Raw genomic sequence first — 23,849 nt, 5'->3', positions numbered from 1 at the left:
TGGTTTATCGAAATATCTAGATCAGTTTCTCAATGATGGACAATTCCCAAGTTCGGCAATTTGGAAATCGGTAGTCAAGACGTCAATTTACCAGGTTGAGGTAGTAAAGTGGCATCATCGTATGGCAGTGGATCCTGATTTTGTTGTTTTCAAAGACATTCACTCGTTTTGTGTACCGCATGCGGCGTGGAGAGTAGCACTGCGTCACCCACTGATGCGCAGACAGGCCCATTTTGTAACATCAACGTGCTGTCTTATACGCGAGAACTTACAAAACAACAGAATACTGTGCGATAAATGTGGTAAACTTTTTGATGATCCTTGTACTCATGCGATACTATCATGTGACTATACAGTTGATGCTCGAGATCAATTTTGGAGGAGTGTTATAGACATAAACCCGATTTCATTTAGTGTTCACTTAGGAAATATGACTGACAATAAATTGCTTAATTGTATTCTTGCCTGTGACACCGATTTTGATCTACAGAATAAAGAACGTGAACAGTTTAACTTCACGTGTATGAACTTTATCTACAATTCTTGTAAATTGTTACAGAACCGCAACTGCTGCTAGAAGTACATAAACTATCTTCAAACTGTAATGAACATATAACAGGCTATTATTTAAACTTGGAATTATTATTAATTATGGAAATTTTATAATTTCTTGTGCTTGAAATTTCTAGTAAATTCCTTGCTTATTCTGTACTTCAATGGTCTGTGCTGCGCACAACACTTTCATTTACAAAGAAGATAGTACATTTTCAATAGAATGTACTGTGCCGCGCACAACACTATCTATACAAAATACATTATATGGAAAGTGTTATGAACTGCTCAAAACAAAATTATACCAAATAAACATGGAATTTATTAAAAATTTCCAGCACAGAAAATTTAACAAATTCCATAATTAAAAATAATTCCAAGTTTAAATAATAGCCTGTTCTATGTAAATAATTGAACTTTTCGTTGTGATCTCGTCTTTATTGACTGTCTCTGTGTAAATCATAACTCGTGTTGTTTGTATATGATTAATTGTAATTGTCTTTGCTTTGTTTCATACTCTCCAATAGGAGGCAAATAAAATTATATATATCTGACAATTGGCTGATTGTACAACATTGTACAAGGGTATCTGACAATTGGCTGATTGTACAACATTGAACAAGGGTATCTGACAATTGGCTGATTGTACAACATTGAACAAGGGTATCTGACAGTACAACATTGAACAAGGGTATCTGACAATTGGCTGATTGTACAACATTGGACAAGGGTATCTGACAATTGGCTGATTGTACAACATTGGACAAGGGTATCTGACAATTGGCTGATTGTACAACATTGGACAAGGGTATCTGACAATTAGCTGATTGTACAACATTGGACAAGGGTATCTGACAATTGGCTGATTGTACAACATTGTACAAGGGTATCTGACAATTGGCTGATGCAAATATGCATGTAGACATGGTACAAAATAAATGATTTATTTTAATATTTAAGTTTTTTAAATTACATGTACCGGTAAATGTACGCTGAGGATTAAGATTGTTGCCAAAGAATAGATTTTGCTAATGCAAAACATGAAAATAGTTCTTTGAATTGGTTCTGCTGCCTAGATTTGTAGTTAATCAAATATTTTTTGCACATAAATTAATAAGATATTTTACAGTATGTTAAACCCCTTTAAGTACATTGAATGACTTTGTTCTGAAGTATGTCAGAGTGAAAGCGTTTCCTTTAGAGATTTAACTAGGTTTATCCTAGATATTTTTACATGTATTTATATAAAGTATTACTGACTGGTCAATGAGCTATTTCCTTTAACAATGAAGAGGCTTTGATCACATTATAATGGGGAAATTACTTGCCATCAAATGTAATTTTGTCAATTTGATTTTCAATTCCCTGTAGGTAAAAATGTGTAATCGATGATTACATCATTATTAAGTTCTGGTATAGATACATATTAAACAATGTTTAATTATATACTTTATAATATCATCTCCCAAGGCAAATAACATGCAATGTATTTTGTTTCCATTAACTGAATTGAGGTGTGCTATGATATACATGTACATGTATGAGTATCCTTATAAGCATTCCCTGTGCAAGATGTAAGAGAGTATTTATATATATAATCTGATTTCCACATTGTAGGCATTGCAATAGTTCTCTATTGTTGATGGTGAAAAAGAAGGAGGTTGTTTTTTTTGCCCCTAAAAATTTGAAAAAATCATATAAAACAGGACAAGACTATGCAATGAACCACTGCACTCTTATACCTGTGTATTTTTCTTATTTGTTAAACTTGGGGTGGGGGTTACTCAATAGGAATAGATACCTGGGACATCATTATCCACAAACAGGAGACTCAGACTGAAGCATTGTGTACATTTGTATATATCAAATAACAATGGTTTCATGTTCAAAAGATGTTATTCAGTTTCTCTGAGCCAGAATTTATATTTTTTAATTCAGTTGTCTCATTTTCTCTTTCATTAATTAAATTACCATATCATTATTACTGAGAAAACTACAAAGACCATTAAATTGGCTCTTGTGGAAATTTGAAATGATTGTTAAGGTACATTATAATTATATACATGTAAGTTAACTATAATGTATAAACATGAGAAGAGCCATAAAATCATGTTTTTTGCCTTTAACCTCTTTCCCATTTACTTGCATTGCACGAAAATTTGTACATGTATGTAATTTGAATTGTGTGTATATACATGATATATGTGAAATTATTTAGGAGGATGAGATAAAAAATAAGGGTGAATACACAGGTGTCCATCTATTTATTTTTTCAGTCCTTTATTTGAATAAGATTCTTTGATAAAGCTAGTCAAACTTTTAAGTCCTCTATTTCGGGTCAGCCCCTCTGTTGTTACATTTTTCTTTTGTTTATGACTTGCAGTATTATTACACATTTGTTACTCAGATTGAATAATCTTACATGACAAACAAGATGACCATTCTAAAAATAGATATTAACAATCTATGTATTAATCATCAGAAAAAGTCAATATTATAAAACCCAACACCTACTGTACATATATATATATTGTAATAGTAAAAAGTTGTTGATTGAAGTGATCTGGAGATTTCACTATAATCAATGATCATTATATATCAACTTAGGGAACAATAAATACATGACTTTACTTTTGACCTTAAAATCACTATGAATTTATTTTTCGAAGCAAAAACAGGACAAATTTAAATCATACTAGATAGATTTAAATGTCCTAACTAAATGGAGTAACAATTTAACCAATAAGTTATATTAATTGTGTCATAAGTTCACAACAGAAAATTAAATGTATGTTTTCCAAACTTAGAGTAGAACACATTTATCATTGTTTATATATAAATGTTTGTTGTTTGCGCTAACAGTATTCAAACATACATTTTGTACATGCACTTTTGTGTTTTCTGATTTCACTGTGAATAAGGTTTGCTCTATACCAAACAAAACTCTGGTTTGATAACACATTTTGAAGGTAGTTCTAGCTACATGTATATAGCATGTATAGTGATAGCTTGTTGCTGTGCCTACTCTTGAAATTTCTTTTTTCTAACAACTTCTTATAAGTTATATCTTGAATAAGATATTCTTTATGATCACCATCAACATTTTTATTGTGACTGAATTTTAGTCATATCCAATATGCAGTACTTTTTATTTACTTTTAAGACATAAGATGTGAAGACTAAGATACAATATGTACTGTCTATTTAACAAGTACATGTATTATTTATTTACATATGGATGATAAAATACATTAACCACATTTCACCTTTGATTTCACCTTTTAACATGTTTAGAGAGTTTAAAATCTTATTTTTAAATTTCTGAAGTTATGTGTGTTAAATTATTTTTTTGAAATTCATACTTCAGAATACACAGCAATATTTGATTAATTTGCATAAAATTGGATTAGTTACATTTACAATAGGACATTACACATAGCAATTGTACAAAATGTATTTCTCAATGATAAACATGATAAATGTGACAAATATAAATCTACCTGGTCTAGTTACATTGTAGTGACATACAGGTACACATTAATCACGTCTTAATTATCACATGGACAATTTATTATTCACAATTCATTTCAATCACATGTCTGATTTCTCAAACTCAAATTAGGACTTGTAACATGCATGATCTGTTTTGCAGTCTTGCTTCAGTAATTCCCTTTATAATCAACAATTTTTTTCCAACGAAAGGCGGGGGCCCATCCCCCCTCCCCTAGGATCAGCCTATGAGAAAATCTGAAACAATTGAGTTGTCCACTTGCTGCTTAAAGAACCACCAGAGAAGATGATGCACTCCAGTCCTTAAAGTAAACTTATTTGTATTTTACAAATCAGCATCAACACATAATATCTTTGATTTGTTTATGTAATTCTAAAACTATATCTGTATAGTTTACAGTGGTTAATTCTGTGTTTTTATACAAGATAATAACAAAATAAAGTTTGCATATAAATAGGTGAATGATGTTTACATCAAATCAGTAACATGTGTAGAACTGTAAGGTATCAGTTGATGTATAAATATAAATATTTGATCGAAACCAGAAACAGGCAAATGAAGATGTTGTTATGCAATACAAAAATATTTTTAAAACAACAGCTTACTGTAAAATGGTGGGGAGGTGTTCTAAAAGTTCACTTGAGAAAAAACATATTTTTTATAAACATACTGTAAGTGATCATCCCAAATGGTTTTTCATGGCTATTTAATATGATTAACACTCTTTTAGATATACTTTAAAACCACATTAATAGTGTCTTGTGATAACTTTTAAACACAGTTAAATAAATCCCCATTGTAAAGTCTCATCCTTAAATTTATTTCTTATGAAAATTAGATTTTCAGAGAATGCATTAATATCCTGTTTACTCATTGTCACATGAAAAGTACATTCAGATGTAGAATTAAATCATTTTAATAGTTCAGTGCTTTGCTTTTTGCGCACATTGCACACAAACAAAACTTTCATTTGCGCCACAAACCATATTTTGACTGGCCAAAATAAAGCATTTCATTTGTACCAAATTAGAATTACAGGTAAAATAGTATAACATTTAGATTTATTCTAAAGAGACGGTTGATAATCTTTAAAACACGGTTTTTCATGTTTTTGTATGCATAATAAAACATTCATCAGAAATCAGTTATCCTATAACCACTATGAAAATAATATCAGGTTATACATAATACCTCTTCCCCCCCCCCCCCCCCCCCCCTTAAAAAAAAATGACAATCATTTATCAATGTCAGATGTCAGAGAAAATGCCATTAAAACCTCGTAATTAGGGTAATAAGAACTATTTTAAATTAGGCCACACTTAAAAATATTTTGCTTAGCCCAAACCCTACCCAAACATTGAGACAGTGGGTAGGTAGGCATTTTCTATTTTTGACAAAGAGAAATTTAAGTATCGGATGTTTAGATTTAGTCTTCATGCCTATCTGAACAAAAAAAATCACATCAGGACAATAAAAGATTTTGAGTAGTCAGCTATTTTCTGGGTAGGTAGGGTTTATAGGGCAAACACACCTATTAGTTTTTATGGCCTTATCTGTTTTATTTCACCTGTTAAATGGTGCAAATTTAATCTTTAATTTGCTTTTTGTAATAATTGGTGCAAATGCAATGTGCCTTTTTTGTTTTTAATTGATATAAATAATTTGTTTCAGGAAAATATTAGACTTTAAGATACTATACACACAACAAATGGAACAAATTTGGACATGAATGTCTTCAAAGCTTCTACCCAAACCTTGGACTATTATTTTTTTCAAACACAAACATGCACCCAATTCTCAATTAACAAATCAACTTATATAAATTAGGTTATGAACTTCCAAAGACACAATTAAACAGCACGTTATTTTATAAAGGATTTACCCTTGGCCCCTTTCTTACCCTTGTTAATTTTTTATTTTACCATTTTAGCAAATTAAGAATCAGCTTAGAATGTCTGATGTTGAATCTTCCACTGATTACACAGGCGTGATCCTCTATATCTACAAACTATTTTCAGATGTGTTTTTTTTAAGTTTCCATAGATACAGTTAACTATTTTGTAATTAAAATACCAAGGATAGTTGTCTGAAGATGTAACATATTCTATGAATAACATAATGTTTTCATTTATCCACATATAAACACTCATGGGTGATTATAATTACCCTTCATGATCATTCGCTTCATTGACGTTCATGACCTTTTGCGATTTACTTTGTAGATACATTGTGGATATAAATGCAGAAATGTCATTTCCCTATCAATATTATAGCTAGTATAACGATTTTTATTGTGCCATTTCTACCCAACAGTATAAATTTTTCTGGCAGAAGCACGTATGACCTATATTTAAAGAGATATTATAAAACACAAGTTTCTAGTCTGGCTGTTGCTGAAACCAGAAATCATGCTGTATAACACAACGAAGATACAATTAACATGATTAATTTTTTAAAAAGATAATCCCAAAATACATGCGTTTTGTAAAAAATCATATCAGTGCTTCCGAAATTATTAAATGTTGATGGAGTTTATAAAAGTGATACATTATACAAGCTGTATCAAATTACAATTAGTTTAGGGTATTTTAGAATTCTGGAAATAACATCCTGGATAGAATTGTTGCTCTTTCTGAAAAATGTATTGATTTTGAGTGACTGTGACCCTGTTCTTAATCAGTTCAGTTTGCTTTTTATATACTTTGTATGTATCATGCATTCATGTATAATGTGTGATAGTTTTGTTATTGTCGAGCCTGCAACTTTTGTTGCAGAAAGCTCGACATAGGGATAGTGATCCGGCGGCGGCGGCGGCTACGGCGGCGGCGTTAGCTCACTTCTTAAAAGCTTTATATTTTAGAAGGTAGAAGACCTGGATACTTCATACTTCGTATATAGATGCTTCATGTTACGAAGTTTCCGTCAGTCACATGTCTAATGTCCTTGACCTCATTTTCATGGTTCAGTGACCACTTAAAAAAAAAGTTCAAATTTTTTGTAATGTTGAATTCTCTCTTATTATAAGTAATAGGATAACTATATTTGATATGTGCGTACCTTGCAAGGTCCTCATGTCTGTCAGACAGTTTTCACTTGACCTCAACCTCATTTCATGGATCAGTGAACAAGGTTAAGTTTTGGTGGTCAAGTCCATATCTCAGATACTATAAGCAATAGGGCTAGTATATTCGGTGTATGGAAGGACTGTAAGGTGTACATGTACATGCCCAACTGGCAGGTGTCATCTGACCTTGACCTCATTTTCATGGTTCAGTGGTTATAGTTAAATTTTTGTGTTTTGGTCTGTTTTTCTCATACTATATGCAATAGGTCTACTATATTTGTTGTATGGAATGATTGTAAGGTGTACATATCTAGCGGGCAGATGTGATGTGACCCTGACCTCATTTTCATGGTTCAGTGGTCAAAGTTAAGTTTTTGAGTTTTGGTCTTTTTAGCTAATACTATATGCCATAGGTCAACTATATTTGGTGTATGGAAATATTTTATGATCTTTATGTCAGTCACGCAGGTTTTATTTGACCCTGACCTCATTTTCACGGTTCATTGCACAGTGTTAAGTTTTTGTGTTTTGGTCTATTTTTCTTAAACTATAAGTAATGGGTCAACTATATATGTTGTATAGAAGCATTGTTAGCTGAACATGTCTGCCTGGCATGTTTCATCTGACCTTGACCTCATTTTCAAGGTTCATTGGTCTTTGTTTAGTTATCTTGGTTAATGTTAAGTTTATGTGACAGTTGTTATAAAGCTTAGCTTTACACCTAGGACTATCAACATAATATCAATGATTAGTATAGAAGGCGAGAACTCTTGTTAAATGAACGAAAGTAATTAAGGTTGGGTTTTCTTTATTATGAAGTATAAAGAAGTGAACTTTTTTTAGACAAATTAACTTAAAATACATCTGAATCTGGTTTACATAGCTTAAACCTAAATGCATATGACCCCAGGAATATCGTATAGATTATTCCTTCATTTTCCACATGAAACTTATTTTTGGAAGAAGTATAGATAGATGGATAGATTTAGGTCAGATATCTACATAAAACATTACATATATACATGTAGTATGTAATTAATCTACAAAATGTAAAGCAGTATCAGATTAGTCGTAAACTATACTGAAATCAAAAGTTCTCAAGTTGATACTTAATCTGCATTGCCCTTAAAGCTCATTTTCAAAGGGATCCATTTACATGTATGTTTTATTCTAATGTTATAAGAAATCATCACTTTAAATTGGCAGGTTTTATACTAATTGTGCTCAAAGTACTTGAGATATTGTCTAGACCATTCAAGTACAAAAAAATGTTTTCAATAAAATAAAAAAACATTTTTATTTAAAATCTATAAGTTGACAAAAGACATTAACCAATGACAACCACTGAATTACAAGCTCCTCACTGCAAGTTAATTGACAGACCTCAGAAAGCTACACATGTATATAAAAAATGTGGCAGGGTTAAACATGTTTTAAAAATCCACCGTCCCAGTAACAACGGACAGTGGTATACATTTAACAGCATAACAAATGCATGGACTTCAAAAATCAGTTGAAAAGACTTAAATCAATAGATTGGTACAAATTAAAGCACCCAAACAAAAACAAAAAACTACATAAAAACAAAAGACTCAAAGCACCGATATAAGAGAAGTCACAGTTACTAATAAATACATGTAAAGTAATTATCTAAAGTGATACAAAGTGGGATAAAGTGATAGAAACTGTTACACTGATATGCTCATCTTATACACTCCTCCCCCGCCAACTCCAATACACCTTATTGCTAATCCCGGCTGACCCCGCCGCTTGAACTTTTGACGCATACAACAATCACTTTTTCATTGTTGCGTCAGATTTTACGGGAACCTGTGTGATATCCAGTAATGGCGGACAAATAACTATAAGGTGTATGATCTTCAATCCTTATGTGATCTAATAATTTAGAAAGCAGTTTTAGTATTTGATATCCATAAAACAATAATATAGATATGGAGAGGTTTAACACTTCCTCTACACACAGGTATAATCACAACATTGATGGCTGTACTTGTCTGACAGAAACACTGTGATTGCACTTGTCTTCACTTTAATGTACATGTAACATGTGTAATTGTCTAACCACATTTATAGACTTGAAATCTATCTCTTTGATTACTGTCAGTATTGTAATAAATGTAATTTTGAGTAGTAACAAATATCTATTGTATTTCTAAAAAAGTTCTCTTATCCAGCATGTTGATATATTATTAATTATATAAGACTTCAGAAAGGCTTGGCTAATGTAAACTATATAGATTTGGTTAAAAAGATACATGTATTTGAATACAACATGTACAATGATTTAGATATTTTTTTCAAATTTTTATAGTCCAGTGGTTTTTGTATTAATTGAGCAAATGTTTGTTCCTATTATTCCTCTAATGAATATAATACAAGATCTCTTAGAATGTGTTTTTTTTTATTAAGAATTAGTTTAATCAGGCATCCATTATTCATCTCCCTATATATACAGTTTTACCAGTATCAACTTATTAAAACCTAAAGGTCATAAAGCAATTATAATTGATCAGAGCTGGCGGAATTCATGACTTATTATTGTTTTGCCTGAGTAAAAAAGAGATGTAGAGTATTCTGTCAATGAGACAACAACCCACCAACCCAACAAGGACATCTATAGATCTATCTGCAATACTACCTGGATTCATTGTTAGTTATGGCGTAGCTTACTTTCTGTGTTTATACAAACATTTTAACGCGCTAAAATACAAGTTTTCCTTAATATCAAATGAAGCAGTCCAGCGCAGTCAATTTTATCATATCAAAAATACACAAATTTTTGGTTTAATTGAATAATTCAATGGACAAAATTGCAGCACTTGATTGTATCCATTAGGCAGCAAAGGTTGTTAGGACAATTAATTTCCTACTGTTATCTATTATTATAATGTCTTGAACGTGCCAGCTGCTGTGAAGTAAATCATCACTTTAATGAATCTGACAAGATCATCATAATTTAACGATCTAAATAACCATATGTTTTACTACTTTGTTTGAAGTAAGGTATCATCAAGGATTTATATGAGAGGCTAATAGCATATAAATCTTTCTATACCTGATCAGAATATTAGAGAGATAAGTTTTAAGATGAGGATACAATGGAAGCAAGTTAGCCATTGTAGGGTTATTGTCAAATAACACCATGAGCTGTTTTTGGTTAACTACAAGCACTTTCAGCCACCTGACATTGCCTATAGTATGTGAAACCATAAATTAAGTTGTTATGAATTTAAAACTTTCTCAAAATTGTATGGTTACCCTGAATACAAATTGTTGTTTTAATGATAGCCATGAAATTCCAGTTACTTACTACTGGTATACATGGTATATGTACTTACTCCTGTCGTAACAGTAACTGGTAGTTAGTGATTTGTGACATACAGTTGGTCTGTCACTGGTAGTATAGTTGATTACTCTAGGCAGGTCAGTTTATACTCTGTTACTGTTAGGAAGTTACCCTTTGCAGTTACTCTGCTACTTCAGTACTTGTAGAGGGTTCAGTGTTGACACTGTATCACTCTGTGGACCATGTTGGGGTATATTTTGTCTTATATTGCAGTTACTCTTTTTATTGTTGGTTGTTCAACTCTCAGCTATGAGTTGTTGTCAAGCAGCCTTTTTAATGGAAACTGTCTTAGTGAACCAGTTATGACAGAAAAAGTAAATGTATTGCTCATTTTCTTTTGTGAGGCTCAGAAAAGGTCATGGGAGATCATTGATTGTTTATTATAAATCTGGACAATTTAGTGCTTGACATATTGTGTGAAAACCTGTTGAAAACTGTATGTTACTTTCTCAATATTTTTATGTGGTTGAGTTGCTTTCTCATTGAAGCATGCATCTTATTTCATTGATAATATAACACTTTGACAGAAACTTCTTATTTAATATTTATAATGTTCCTCTATTTTATAGCTGCAATAGACAACCCTTTACCATATGTTAAGGTACGACCTACAGATGGCAACACCAGTTATAATGGGACCAAATCAGGAGATTACGTCATACCAACAGGACATAGCTTTACGATAGAATGTCATGGTGCATACCCGCCAAGACTTAGAGTATTACGTAGAAATAAGAAAAATGTAAGTATTTTGCATATAAACATTTAAATGAAAAAAGAACACAATTTTTAGTAGTTTAATCTGATGTTCAGATTGAAAATAAGCTAATCATATATAGATTTATACCAGGATTGAATTTTTGAGTTTGCGCCAAACGCACGCTTTGTCTACAAAAGACTCATCAGTGATGCTCAAATCTAAAAAAGTTTTTAAAAAAAAGTTTTAAAAAAATTACGAAGTTGAAGAGCATCATGAGCATTGAGGACCAATAATTCTTAAAAGTTTTGCCAAAGAGGTTAAAAAAAAAAGCTTTAGTATTTTGAAAAATTCAAAGTTGAAAAAGACTTATCAGATGACAAAGTAATCCATATTGACCTCTTGTACACGTTTGTGTCTGAGGAAATAAAATATTTTGTCTTTGTCTTGATAAACAGCAATTAATACAAAAAGTTGAAGCTTGTGTAAAATGACTGTCAACTAACACAGGAAATGACTTTAAGAAGTTAGGAACTGATTGGAAACTGATTAAATTAATTAGTATTAATACACAGAATTAGTTTACACATCACATACTGTAAAGTTTGCATCCACTTATCATTGCCATTGTTGAACCTTGGACATACATGTACAAATAATGCAATCAAAAATTAAAATGCTAGTTTTTAGAGGTAAAAAAAATTATAATGCTAATGCTTCAATACCTGCAACAAGTCGTAGAGTAAGTTAAGATACCGTGAAAACATATCTATATATACAGTATTTATCGGGAAGAGGAGAGAACATGTTTTATCTTTAAAATAATGAACTATTAACCCACTTATTGTTTTCAACTACTTCTTAGTCTATCAGGAAAAAAGAAAGTTTAAGAAAGTAACAACAAATTGCCACTGTGCTTTTAGATGCAATAAACTCTCTTTACTTTCTGTAATGTCTTCAGCAGTTAGTGTACAATTAAGTTAAAACAAAAATTGATTGAGTGCCTTATGTAATTTGCAAAAGTGTGTTTTTATGTTGAAATCAACTATCTATTTGATCATACTTTTAAGTATAATTATCTTTATAAAAAATAACAAGATACAGTATGAATTCAAACAAGACAACTATCTACTACTTAGTTCAAAGACAGTGGATGTAAACAATTAAAAAGTACAACCTTCAATAGAAGAAAAAAACAATATTATGAAAGAGCTAAAGTCATAGACCAAGTTTTATTCCAGCAATTATAATTTTACATATTTCTAATGTTCCCTTAAAGGTTTGTTTTAGGATGTATTGTTCTGGTCAGAAATCAGGCTGTTTGTTTTGGGATGTATTAATCTGGTCAGAAATCAGGCTGTTTGTTTTGGGATGTATTGTTCTGGTCAGAAATCAGGCTGTTTGTTTTGGGATGTATTGTTCTGGTCAGAAATCAGGCTGTTTGTTTTGGGATATATTGTTCAGAAATCAGCCTGGTTTTTTTTTTGTATGAATGTTTTTAACATTTTGACATGTCTGGGCATCTCACAGTTTACTATGTGGTATTTGTTTTTCTCATTGTGAATTGTCAGTTTTCCTATTGAAGGTCGTGGTTTTCTCCAGGCATTCCGGCTTCCTCCACCAATAAAAACTGATGCCACAAAATAGTCTAAATGCTGTTTTTAAAAGTGGCGTTAAAACACCAAAAACCAAATCAAATGTCATTGTTGAAGGCCATATGATGACCTGTGTATAATGGGTAACATCTACATTATTTGTTTTTTTGATCATCAGTGATGGATAATGGTTTTATCTGCAATCATACCACATTTTCTTATTTTTATATCAGTGAAGAGCAAAGAAACATTATAATTATAAAGTTCAATTTCATGTTCATGTCCTTGGAATAACAATGTTAACACTGCAACTATTTACAAATACATTTCAAAAACAGAAGTGAAGTTAAATCAAAACCAATGCATAATTTTCCCTTGTCCAAGCTGGAAAAACAGAAGTGAAGTAATCAAGTTGGACAGAGAGTAATTCGTCCCGTTAAGGGAATATTAAAACATAAATTTTGACTCTGCGATTCGGTTTTCAACAAAGGCTCATTGTAGTAGGCTGTGACAGGTTGTTCATTTTTTGTTATGTCCATTTTCACTGAACTAGTACACATTTTGTTTACACATGTACACCAGCTGAAGCTTGTGTGACATCCATTTTCACTGAACTATTACACATTTTGTCTACAGGCCAGCTAAAGCTTTTGTGACGTCCATTTTCACTGAACAAGTACACATTTTGTTTACACACCAGCTGAAGCTTGTGTGACGTCCATTTTCACTGAACTAGTACACATTTTGTTTACACACCAGCTGAAGCTTGTGTGACGTCCATTTTCACTGAACTAGTACACATTTTGTCTACAGGCCAGCTGAAGCTTTTGTGACGTCCATTTTCACTGAACTAGTACACATTTTGTCTACAGGCCAGCTGAAGCTTTTGTGACGTCCATTTTCACTGAACTAGTACACGTTTTGTTTACAGGCCAGCTGAAGCTTTTGTGACGTCCATTTTCACTGAACTAGTACACATTTTGTCTACAGGCCAGCTGAAGCTTTTGTGATGTCCATTTTCACTGAACTAGTACACATTTTGTTTACAGGCCAGCTGAAGCCTGCCTCAGATTTTCTCCCTGTGTGACCCATTGATGACCTCAGCTGTTTTCTATTCTTTGGTTGGATTGTTGTTGCTTTGACATATTCCTGATTTCCATTTTCAATTTTATCAGTTATTTCCACAAGTTGATATGTTATGTAAGCCCTATGATACCTTCCTGTAATCATTGAATTGCTTGCAATTTGTTTATGCATACATGCAAAAAATTTCATAATCGTCTACCAGTTTGCCACAGGTATCTTGCAAACAAAAATTAAAAGGTTGGTTTTTGCCAGCAGCTTGTGATGAATATAATGTTAGCCTTGCATGCATGCAAGTTGCTTACAAAAATGATGCTTGCTTGCAACATGCAGGCCACAAGATGCAGCAGCAGTGCAGAGCATTCTGAAAGTGTGCAGTCGGGTTAGACACACAGTTTCTTAAACAAAATATAAAGGCTTACTTTGTTTTATATTACAGCTATAAAAACTACTGTTGTAATTATGAATTAAATTTGTTTGTTTTTTTGTAGGAGGAACCTAACTTTGTTTCCTTGAATATAACAAAGGTTGAACTTAGTGAAAACCAAACTGTCAGGAACTTTGGAGCTTTTTATCATATATTCAACCCAGATTTTACCTACACGGGAGAATATGAATGTTTCTATGTAGATAATGAAAATCTTGGGACAAAAGTTTATATCTATATTAGTGGTAAATATATACAGAGTTATAAATTTTAATGAAGTGGAGTTAATGAAACGGAAAATGTTCCTAACTGATTTAAACTTTTCCCTTATTTTGTAATAAAGATCAACTTGTGAATGATAGGGTACCATCAAATAAAATGTTGTTCAGTGAAAAAGGCTTTGATCGATATCAATGGATGGTATAGTGAATTGCCTTTAGATTTCTTAAGTATTAATGTACTTGGTGACTCAGGAAATTTATTTTACTCTTAAAGTCGTAAGTAGTTAAAAGTTTTCAACTTTAATTAAATAGGACAAGCAAACCCTCCCCTAATCATGCTAATGTGGGACAGTGGTGTAACAGCAAAACATAAGACCAAAATATAAAAGTCAGTTGGAAAAAGGTGTAAATCATCAGATCGTTAAAAAGCAGAAATCCAACCAAAAGTGAGGCCAGACGTAGCAGGGTATTTATACATCCACAACATTAGAATGCAGTTGCAATTAATCATATAGATGTTTTAAAGTTAACCCTCAATTAAGAAAAATATATGATGGTCTTCTGCATTCAAATTTTAACTACTGTAAATTCAGAAATTATTGCGAGGTTTTTATTATTGCGAAAAATGTGACAGTGTTGTAAAAGCAATAATTTAAACTCGCATTTTGAAATATTTTCTAAAAATTAAACATGATTTTTCTCAAAATCGAAAAATATAGAATCGCATTCCAGTCTAAAATGACAAAATTGCAATAATAAATGCATGCAATAATTTCTGAATTTACAGTAATCGATACTGGCATTTACTGTATCAGCATTTGTATTATTTTTAAACAATGATTCCAGTAAACTCAAGTTGTCATAATATAAGAAAAAAAACTGGTTTATACTGATACCAATTGCACATATTGACTCATTATATCTTGATTCTTAATTGTAGATCCAAACAGGTTATTTGCACCAACCTGGACACCATTTCTGTTTTTGGCTATATACCACTATAGAAAAGCTTATCTACCTTGTCGGGTAACAGATCCATCCACAACTGTCAAACTGATAAATACTGCTGGAAATAATGAGGTTGAGGTTGGTGACAGTACAGCTGTGTCTTATGACCCAAGACTTGGTTTTATACTGCTCTACCCCAACCAGTTCTTTGATGGACAATTCGAATGTGAAGCAACATCCAAAGATGGGAACAAAGACTCACTAATTATGGTTCTAAGGTATCTTAGTAAGTAATAATTTACCTGATATTTATTTAGATTATATTTTGTAAATGACATTTGGGCATCAACATTGTTCTGTCTTGACATTAATTGATGATCCTTTATCCTAGGGGGTCACTGACAGCAGCAATAGCTGGATTAAAAAAAATCAAAGGTACCTAATTGTTATTTTGTTTGTGTAATTTAGCCTCTTAAGACTCATCAGTGACACCCTGGTATAAAAAAAAAACAATAAGAAAGTCATATGACCCGTAAAGCCATACAAAGAACAGATTTGCTTGTTTTTTTAGCCTGATACATACAAATGTTTGACACTATTTTTGATTGCAATTGAATTTCCAAGATTAACAAATATATGTGCAGTGAAATTATTTTTGGGAAAGAATACTTATATCAATGGAAATGAAATGATCTCCTTTTCCCTTAGAGCTATCAAGCTCTTGATTAATATTTACAATGAATAAAAAATATTAAATTTTCTAATCTACCACATCTCACTGGTTGAAAACGTGTGCTTCTTTTGCTAGCTAGGTAAAGAACTAAGCCGAAAAAAAATTGTGTAAATTTCTGAATGCTACATAGAAGCTAATTTCAATCAGTTTATAATTGAAAGGTTGAAGGACTGTGCAAGGCTATGACTTTATTTTGTTGTTGTTCTGTATAACAGAGCTCTAGATAAGCTACGTATTTGCGTGATCACGCAATAAAAATAATTGAAAACCCAATGCAAGTACCCATTGTTGCGTTCTAAAACCCAATTCATGCAAAGGAAAACCCAATAATTTGTCAAAAACATAAGTTCTTAACACTTTTAGTCGCTATCATGTACGTTATTTACCCTTTTCTATTACATAGTCGTCGCGTAAATCTATTTATGTAATATTGAAAATCGGAGTTGTCCTTTCCTTCTAAAAAGAGAGCGTTGAAAGGCCTTAAGGGTCCCTGTTAAAACTTCCTGTTGCTTAAATGTTCATGTGGTGATGAAAACATTTTGATCTTCTCTGACTTTATCCAATTAGCGTTAGCCATGGCATCATAATTTTTTTCGTACTTCTCAGGATTAAACATAACACTTAGCAATGAATTAAAACGAAAGTAAATTTCCAGTAAAAATATTGAATAGAAACACGTTTGAGTTTCTTTTTGAGAGGATTATGATGATAACAAGACTCAACTTGTGTTGTCAGGTGCGTTGCTTGAAAGCACCGGGTAGAGCAATGGCGAGTCCAGGCGTGTTTGCATGCCTTAAATTACTTATATGAAGTCAGCATCAGAAACAAAAAGTTCTAATAAGGGACAAGTAAATCCAGATTTATGTAAATAAGATAAGACAAAAACATTGTTTATTTTTAGTTCAAGAGTATATATTTCATTTTAGTTGATGAGTGAACACACACATTCAATCTCGCGTTGATAAAAAACACATTACATTAAGGAGTGATGGTGAAAAACCCAATTTGATATTTGATTGAGGGGTGAACTGGAATTAATTATGCAATTGAAAAACTATTTCATACAATTAAATAAAAAATGGAGGGATAAAAACCCCAATTTGTGTATTCTTATCTTGAGCTCTGGTATAATGTCAATTTCGTCACTTTATTATGTTTATATATTGCAAAAGATTTATGTTTCCTTCTGCAATAAAATGTTAAATTCAACTTGTACTGTCAGACACACCAACTTATAAATTTAAAATGTTTTTATTGTAATGCTTACCTTTTAAAGAGTGTAGACTTTAGGTGATTATATTTAAGGATTTTCTGCAAATATTAAGCTTTTTTTTTTTATTAACAACACTTAGGACAAACATCAGCACCCCAGCCAGCCTTAGTAGCATCTAAAACTACAGTAAAAATAGGTGAAGAATTCGAAATACAGTGCAGGACATATATTGACAGAGGAGCTGCAGTGTTTATGAACTGGTCATATTCATCTAATGAGGTAAGGACATAACCAAATAGTCATCTTACAATCAATGACGTGTGTAGAAATATTTTACTCCTCACTGTTATCATAAAGTTTGACAATTTTTAGGAATAATTAGGTCACCTTAACCTTAATTTCAGCAGCATTCCCCAGTGAAAACACAGGGGTCATGGCAACTCTAGCTAAAGGTTCTTTGAAAATCAAAATTTCTGTGTCATATAGACTTCCCTGACCTATTTTAAGCTTGAGTGACTTGGGTACAGTTCTTTATGAAGTCCATTTCAAAGATCTGATTTGGTTGCCATGACCTCCTTTTTATTTTAATATTTCATATGTAAAAGCTATTATTTACATCCATAGTAGTCAATACCGGTACATATATAACACAGATCTTGGTAGGTCATCATAATCTACATCATGTAGATTGTAACATCTTATTATAACTAGATTAGGGGTGCCAGACCTAAGGTAAATCAGCTTTAGAGGTACCCAACCTTGGTTAAATCAGCTTTAGGTGTACCAGACATTTGATAAATCAGCTTTAGGGGTACCAAACCTTAGGTAAATCAGCTTTAGGGGTACCAGACATTGGGTAAATCAGCTTTAGGGGTACCAAACCTTGAGTAAATCAGCTTTAGGGGTACCAGACTTTGGGTAAATCAGCTTTAGGGGTACCAAACCTTGAGTTAATCAGCTTTAGGGGTACTAGACCTTGGATAAATCAGCTTTAGGGGTACCAGACCTTGGATAAATCAGCTTTAGGAGTACCAAACCTTGAGTTAATCAGCTTTAGGGGTACTAGACCTTGGATAAATCAGCTTTAGGGGTACCAGACCTTGGATAAATCAGCTTTAGGAGTACCAGACCTTGGGTAAATCAGCTTTAGGTATAACTGTTGATGTTTTCATAAAGTTTTATAGACAAGTAATTCTTCCAAACAAACCTCATGATTAACACACAGGAAGAGTTCTTTCAAAAACCCTCTAGGGAATTACATATTTACTTATCCCTATCCTATTTGTTTAAATATTTCAATTTTATATCTTGAGTATAATTTTGATAAAAAATTAATTATTAATTTGATAAAAAAAATATACCAAGGTAAACAAGAGTAGTTTATATTTATTTAAAGGTATTATAATTTGAGTTTTGTTGCAAGGTTGCAGAGATTTGGTGATAGTCAGTCAGATTGTCGGACACAGAACTTACGAGTATATATTTCCCTCTGATTTGTGTTTGATCAATTTATTACTAGCATGCCCTGCTTAGTTCCATTTCAAAATTAAAGTTTTACCTGTTTAATGAAACTAATATCATTCTCCTTCATTTTAGTTGATCAAATTGACCTTTCACCAATGATATGTTAAGTTATCTCCCTTTCATATAATTCTAAAGCATGAGTTATCTCCCTTTTCCAAAGGTGTTGGTGCATGCTACATTAAACGTTTTACTGATGTATAAATTTCTTGTAGAACTCCAGTAATTCTATTGAATTAGAGGTATGTAAAACTGCTTGATTGGATGAACACCATTTTATTGTTGATATGCAATTTTTTCTCTTCTGCTTTTATCAATTGTAGAAGGGAAATTGTGTTTGTTTAGTTTGCTTTAACTCTCTTTGTTGTTTTTTCTTCACTTTAGGTGCCCTAGATTATTGGTAACTCCAACTATTTTGATAAATCTTTTGATATTTGCGATAAAACATATTATTGTTAACTTATGTTGCAACTTTAATGGTAATTTGCTATCAAAATGTTTTTGTTTTGTGACCTTTCGTTTGTTTAACAATTTGTCTGTTTAACTAATTTTGTAGGCTGTTTCTATTTAGACTGTTTGTTACAGAAATCAAAATAACACCATTTATCAACCCATAACAAACAAAACATCAAAATTGTGTTAAATATAAAGATATGTTTATTTATTAAGATTATTTTTGGCAGGAAAATGTCTTGATTTCTTATTCAGAAGGGAAAATGCGTGAGGAAATACTTTAAATGTGGCAAAATTAGTTCTTTTCATCAAATTTAAGAAATCTTAAAATTGAATTTAAACTAAAATATCTGTCTAATTTGGATTTTCTAACAAGATGCCACCTAGCAAAGAACATAGTATGGGCAACTAAAACAATGAAATAAACTGCAACTTTAATTAGATATTTACATAGACTATGAATCTTCAAATTTCTTCTATTTCAGAAAAAACTGTAAATTAGTCTCATTTTGAGATTATTTCCATTAAGATTAAGATGAGAACAACAGCTTTACTTTTAAAAAGATATTGGTTTGAGTGAAATATTTTATTTAATCTTATGATTTCAGACAAAACATTGTTCATATTTAATTTTGCCAAAAACTTTATAAAAAATCCATTTTTGATCAAATATATCAACTATGATACATGTATAATGTTAAGTTAAAGAGAAAAATCTTATATTTACTAAAATGTCCAGACTTTATCATGTTATTAAAATATATTAACAAAATTATCACCTTTTTTACAAGATATTAAACTTTTATATTGTTTTAGTTTAAAACCCCATGAAATGATCAGATTTCCATGCAACTAAAAATAATAGAAATTAGGAACAATAGTATATGTACTTTCACATTATATACAGGACTTGAAACTTGTCACAGGTGTAAAAAAAATGTATTGGAAACAGTTTTCAAACAGTCAAGCAGGCTTATATTTTGAAAATTGTAAAAGGTAAAGCAGGTATATGAAATATTCTGTGAGTAGTTATTTCCCCAGACTCCCCTTATACATATGAATACTGTTTCATTGATATTATTATCTCCCCTGTTTCTAGCTTGAGAGACCAGTGGATAGTGGGGTAAGAGTCACTGCATGTTGTTCTTATCATTGCACTAACATCACATCAAGCATGTCAAACTAAAGTTTGCCAGGTTATAACGGCATGACATTTTTAACATCTATTCCATTTTTAGTTCCTGCTTGGTTACAAATTCAAATACAATGTAGGTAGTAAGTTGCTAGAAGAAAGAGTAAAGTGTCAAGTTAATAAAAAAAATTTAGGTAAGATTTTTTGTTTTATAAATCTATTGGTAACCATGGAGATTAGAACCATCATCCTTCTAAGACTGAATGTGTGTGTGGTAGTGTAGTCATTAACTCATTTTAAAACTGTATTACATTTTTTGGTTAATTAAGATATTTTTGTGTGTGATTTTGTTATAGCAATTGATGAACCATGAACAAAAATGCTAGATTAATTATTGCATATAAATAATGATTTCAAAATTTCAATTTTTAACCGGATTTTTGTGACAAAAATGTCGGTTATTGATTTTTTTTTTTTTTTAAATTTTTTTGCAAAACATTTTCAGTTGCAATTTTTGGCAATACATTTCTAATCGGGTCCTTCTGATCTTACAGTAACTTGGGTGGCCCAAATTGTTAACCATCATCTTAAGATACAATAGATTTATTTCCTGATATAAATTAGAGGTTTGTTTATATGCACAGCTAGGATAAACAGATTTTTTACAAAAAGTTTTAAAGTTTTACTATTACACTAAAAAAGAATAAGAGATCTTTAACTTCTTTTTATGCTAGTCAGCCTACTATTTTTACTCAAAATTTAAAACTTTCTGAACGTGATAGAGTATGAGCAGGGCCTGGTGTTAACAACAAGAGTAATTAGGGTATTTTATTTACAATTAATAGTTTAATCAGTGTTAAGTTTCAGTAGTGTTGATCATCAATAACAAATGTCACCATTATATTATTATTTAACCATTAATTAAGACCTAATTTACCCTCGTCATCATCATTTCACACTTAACATTCATAACATGTCATCTATAAGGCATGCTTCATCACATAAAACTCGTAGCTTAGTGTAGGGATGTAACTTGTATCTCATATTAATAATTACTTGACTTATTTCTGTTTTATGATTGATATAAAGATTTCAGAATTTGTATAGTTAAATAGAACTCTCTAGTTTGACACACAACCTTATTACGATGCAGTTTGATACGATGAAGGCCCATTGTTACTATCAGAGTTGGGGTTTTTTCACTAAGAAAACTTAGTTAAATTTCTGAATAATTCTTTTGTATAATGATCGATTTTGATGAAATAGCTCTTGAATCTTGGACTTTAACCAGAATGAACCAATCATAGTGAAGGAAACAAATGATGTAATAGTTGTTAACAAAACCAAAAAAACACATGGCAAAATTGGCAGAAAAGTATAATGAGCTTCAGTAAAAGTATTTATGTATATGTCATGCATTTATGAAATGCTTAAAATATAAAGAAATAGGAAATATCAAGTTAACTCTGCCTAATGAACAGCTTTGTTTGCCTACAATCATTACAACATGTAGCAACAATCATCTATTTTATACTTATTTTTAGAGCTGCTCTGCATCAATATAAATCAATTTTACTTTATTATTCTTCTCATAAGTCAATTATACAGATTAAGTCTATAGTTATAATTTGATTTGGATAGAAATATGAGTAGAAAAAAACTTAATTGAATATTATCTGTAAAACTATACTTAGACATGTTAGATGTATATTTGCATCCATTAATGATCTCAAATAAAGATCATAAAATAACATTGAATATTCAATACTTAAATGCCTTCATTAAACCATGTAAAAACAGAAAGCAGGGGTTGTCCTCAATGAGACAGCAACTCAACAGCAAAAGCAAACTTACATTGATTACATTGATAGAAATCCCCTTGAATCTATGTAAGTTAAAAATAAACTAAAGAATTGATAAAAAAAAATCATATCCAAGATCAATCATCAACCTCAGGTTTACAGAAGTTTTCAAGGCTCAAGCTTGTCTGTGATGAGGACTGAAAAGTTCCTTTCCCATCCGTCAGATCACTTATAACTGGGTATCATCTGTGAGCTAATGTTCATGACATCTTGTAAAATTAATGAAGATCGAGGCATTCTTCTTAGATAGGTGATCAGTCAAACATTTGGGACTTAGTTGTTTCACTTTTTTGTTTAGTTTTACCAATTATCCAGTTATTTGACTTATATATTACGTTCAGTTCATTATATTCTTTATGTATGATATAATGAAATTGATTGTTAACTCATTCATACAAAAATTAGAAGAAGCACAAATAAAGACATAAAGTCTATAGATTAATAGTTAGAAGAAGAGAAAAACAACCTGAAATTGTTTATTCTAAGATGTTTTTGTAGACAACTATTTAATGAAAGCACAGATAATCTTTGATAATCTTAACACACATATTTCTCACTTTTATCTTGTAATGAACCTGTTATATAATTGTAATTAATTGTATTTTTTATAAGGTGTGTATTTTATCATGTTTTTGAAGAATGATCAAATGATATTGAAATTACAAAAAGATATTTAGACATCATTGCTATCTTGGGGTTTTGCCAGTCCTTCAATAACATTAGTGATATCATTTTAAACATGTATGGATTATCAGAAAAAAATCGCCATATTCTTTTATTAATTGGAAATGTCCATCAAGCTAGTGGTTGGCATTTCCCTTAAGACATGACCAATTTTTATGACTAGACAATAGATACAATACCACTTTTGACAAACTCAATTCATGATAAACTGCAAATGTTGATGTAAAATGTTGATAAGAAATATTCACATTAATCAAGGGAGGAAACCTAGTCTGTATGGTTAGTTTAACGACCGATTTCCTGTTCAGATATTATCCCATTAAGATGTTTGAAGTCGGTTACATGATCTCAATATTATAGTTGACACTAGTTAAGGCCAAGCAAAACAATTGTTTTATAAAGTTAAGAATGGAAATCGGGAATATGTCAAAGAAACAACAACCCACCCAAAGAGCAGATAACAGATAACAGATAACACCAAAAGAGCAGATAACAGATAACAGATAACACCAAAAGAGCAGATAACAGATAACAGATAACATATAATATTTTTACTATAAATCAATGTTAAACTAAATACATGTATATACTTTATTTACATACAATTTTTATTAGTGCATGCAATCCTTGGTCTAATTTACAACAAATGTGAGAGGACTATTAAAATCAGTCCAAGAAGTTCCAGAGCGACTGTTATTTAAAAATATAATTAATATTACTATTAGGGGCAATCATTTGTATAACAATTTACAACAAACCTGAAAAGACAGTCCAAAACATTCCAGA

At 31.3% G+C, this 23,849-nt stretch overlaps 1 protein-coding gene across 8 annotated transcripts in view; it reads left to right on the top strand.

Moving 5' to 3' along the window:
- Window positions 1–23,849, top strand: part of LOC139484668 (vascular endothelial growth factor receptor 1-like) — a 61,470-nt gene that overhangs the window by 3,768 nt on the left and 33,853 nt on the right. For 2 of the 8 annotated variants that reach the window (XM_071268517.1, XM_071268518.1), the window contains exons 2-7: window positions 11,064–11,236; window positions 14,361–14,541; window positions 15,458–15,751; window positions 17,551–17,690; window positions 19,148–19,174; window positions 20,485–20,508. In XM_071268517.1, coding sequence (XP_071124618.1) covers window positions 11,064–11,236; window positions 14,361–14,541; window positions 15,458–15,751; window positions 17,551–17,690; window positions 19,148–19,174; window positions 20,485–20,508 — 839 coding nt within the window. The remainder of the gene's footprint in view (window positions 1–11,063; window positions 11,237–14,360; window positions 14,542–15,457; window positions 15,752–17,550; window positions 17,691–19,147; window positions 19,175–20,484; window positions 20,509–23,849) is intronic. The other 6 variants (XM_071268522.1, XM_071268520.1, XM_071268519.1 and 3 more) reach the window with 3 other exon arrangements.

Source organism: Mytilus edulis, chromosome 8, assembly GCF_963676685.1.
Source record: "Mytilus edulis chromosome 8, xbMytEdul2.2, whole genome shotgun sequence".
NCBI classification, from domain to species: domain Eukaryota; kingdom Metazoa; phylum Mollusca; class Bivalvia; order Mytilida; family Mytilidae; genus Mytilus; species Mytilus edulis.
Note: the sequence above shows the minus strand (reverse complement) of the source record. Positions and strands in the feature narration are given on the sequence as shown.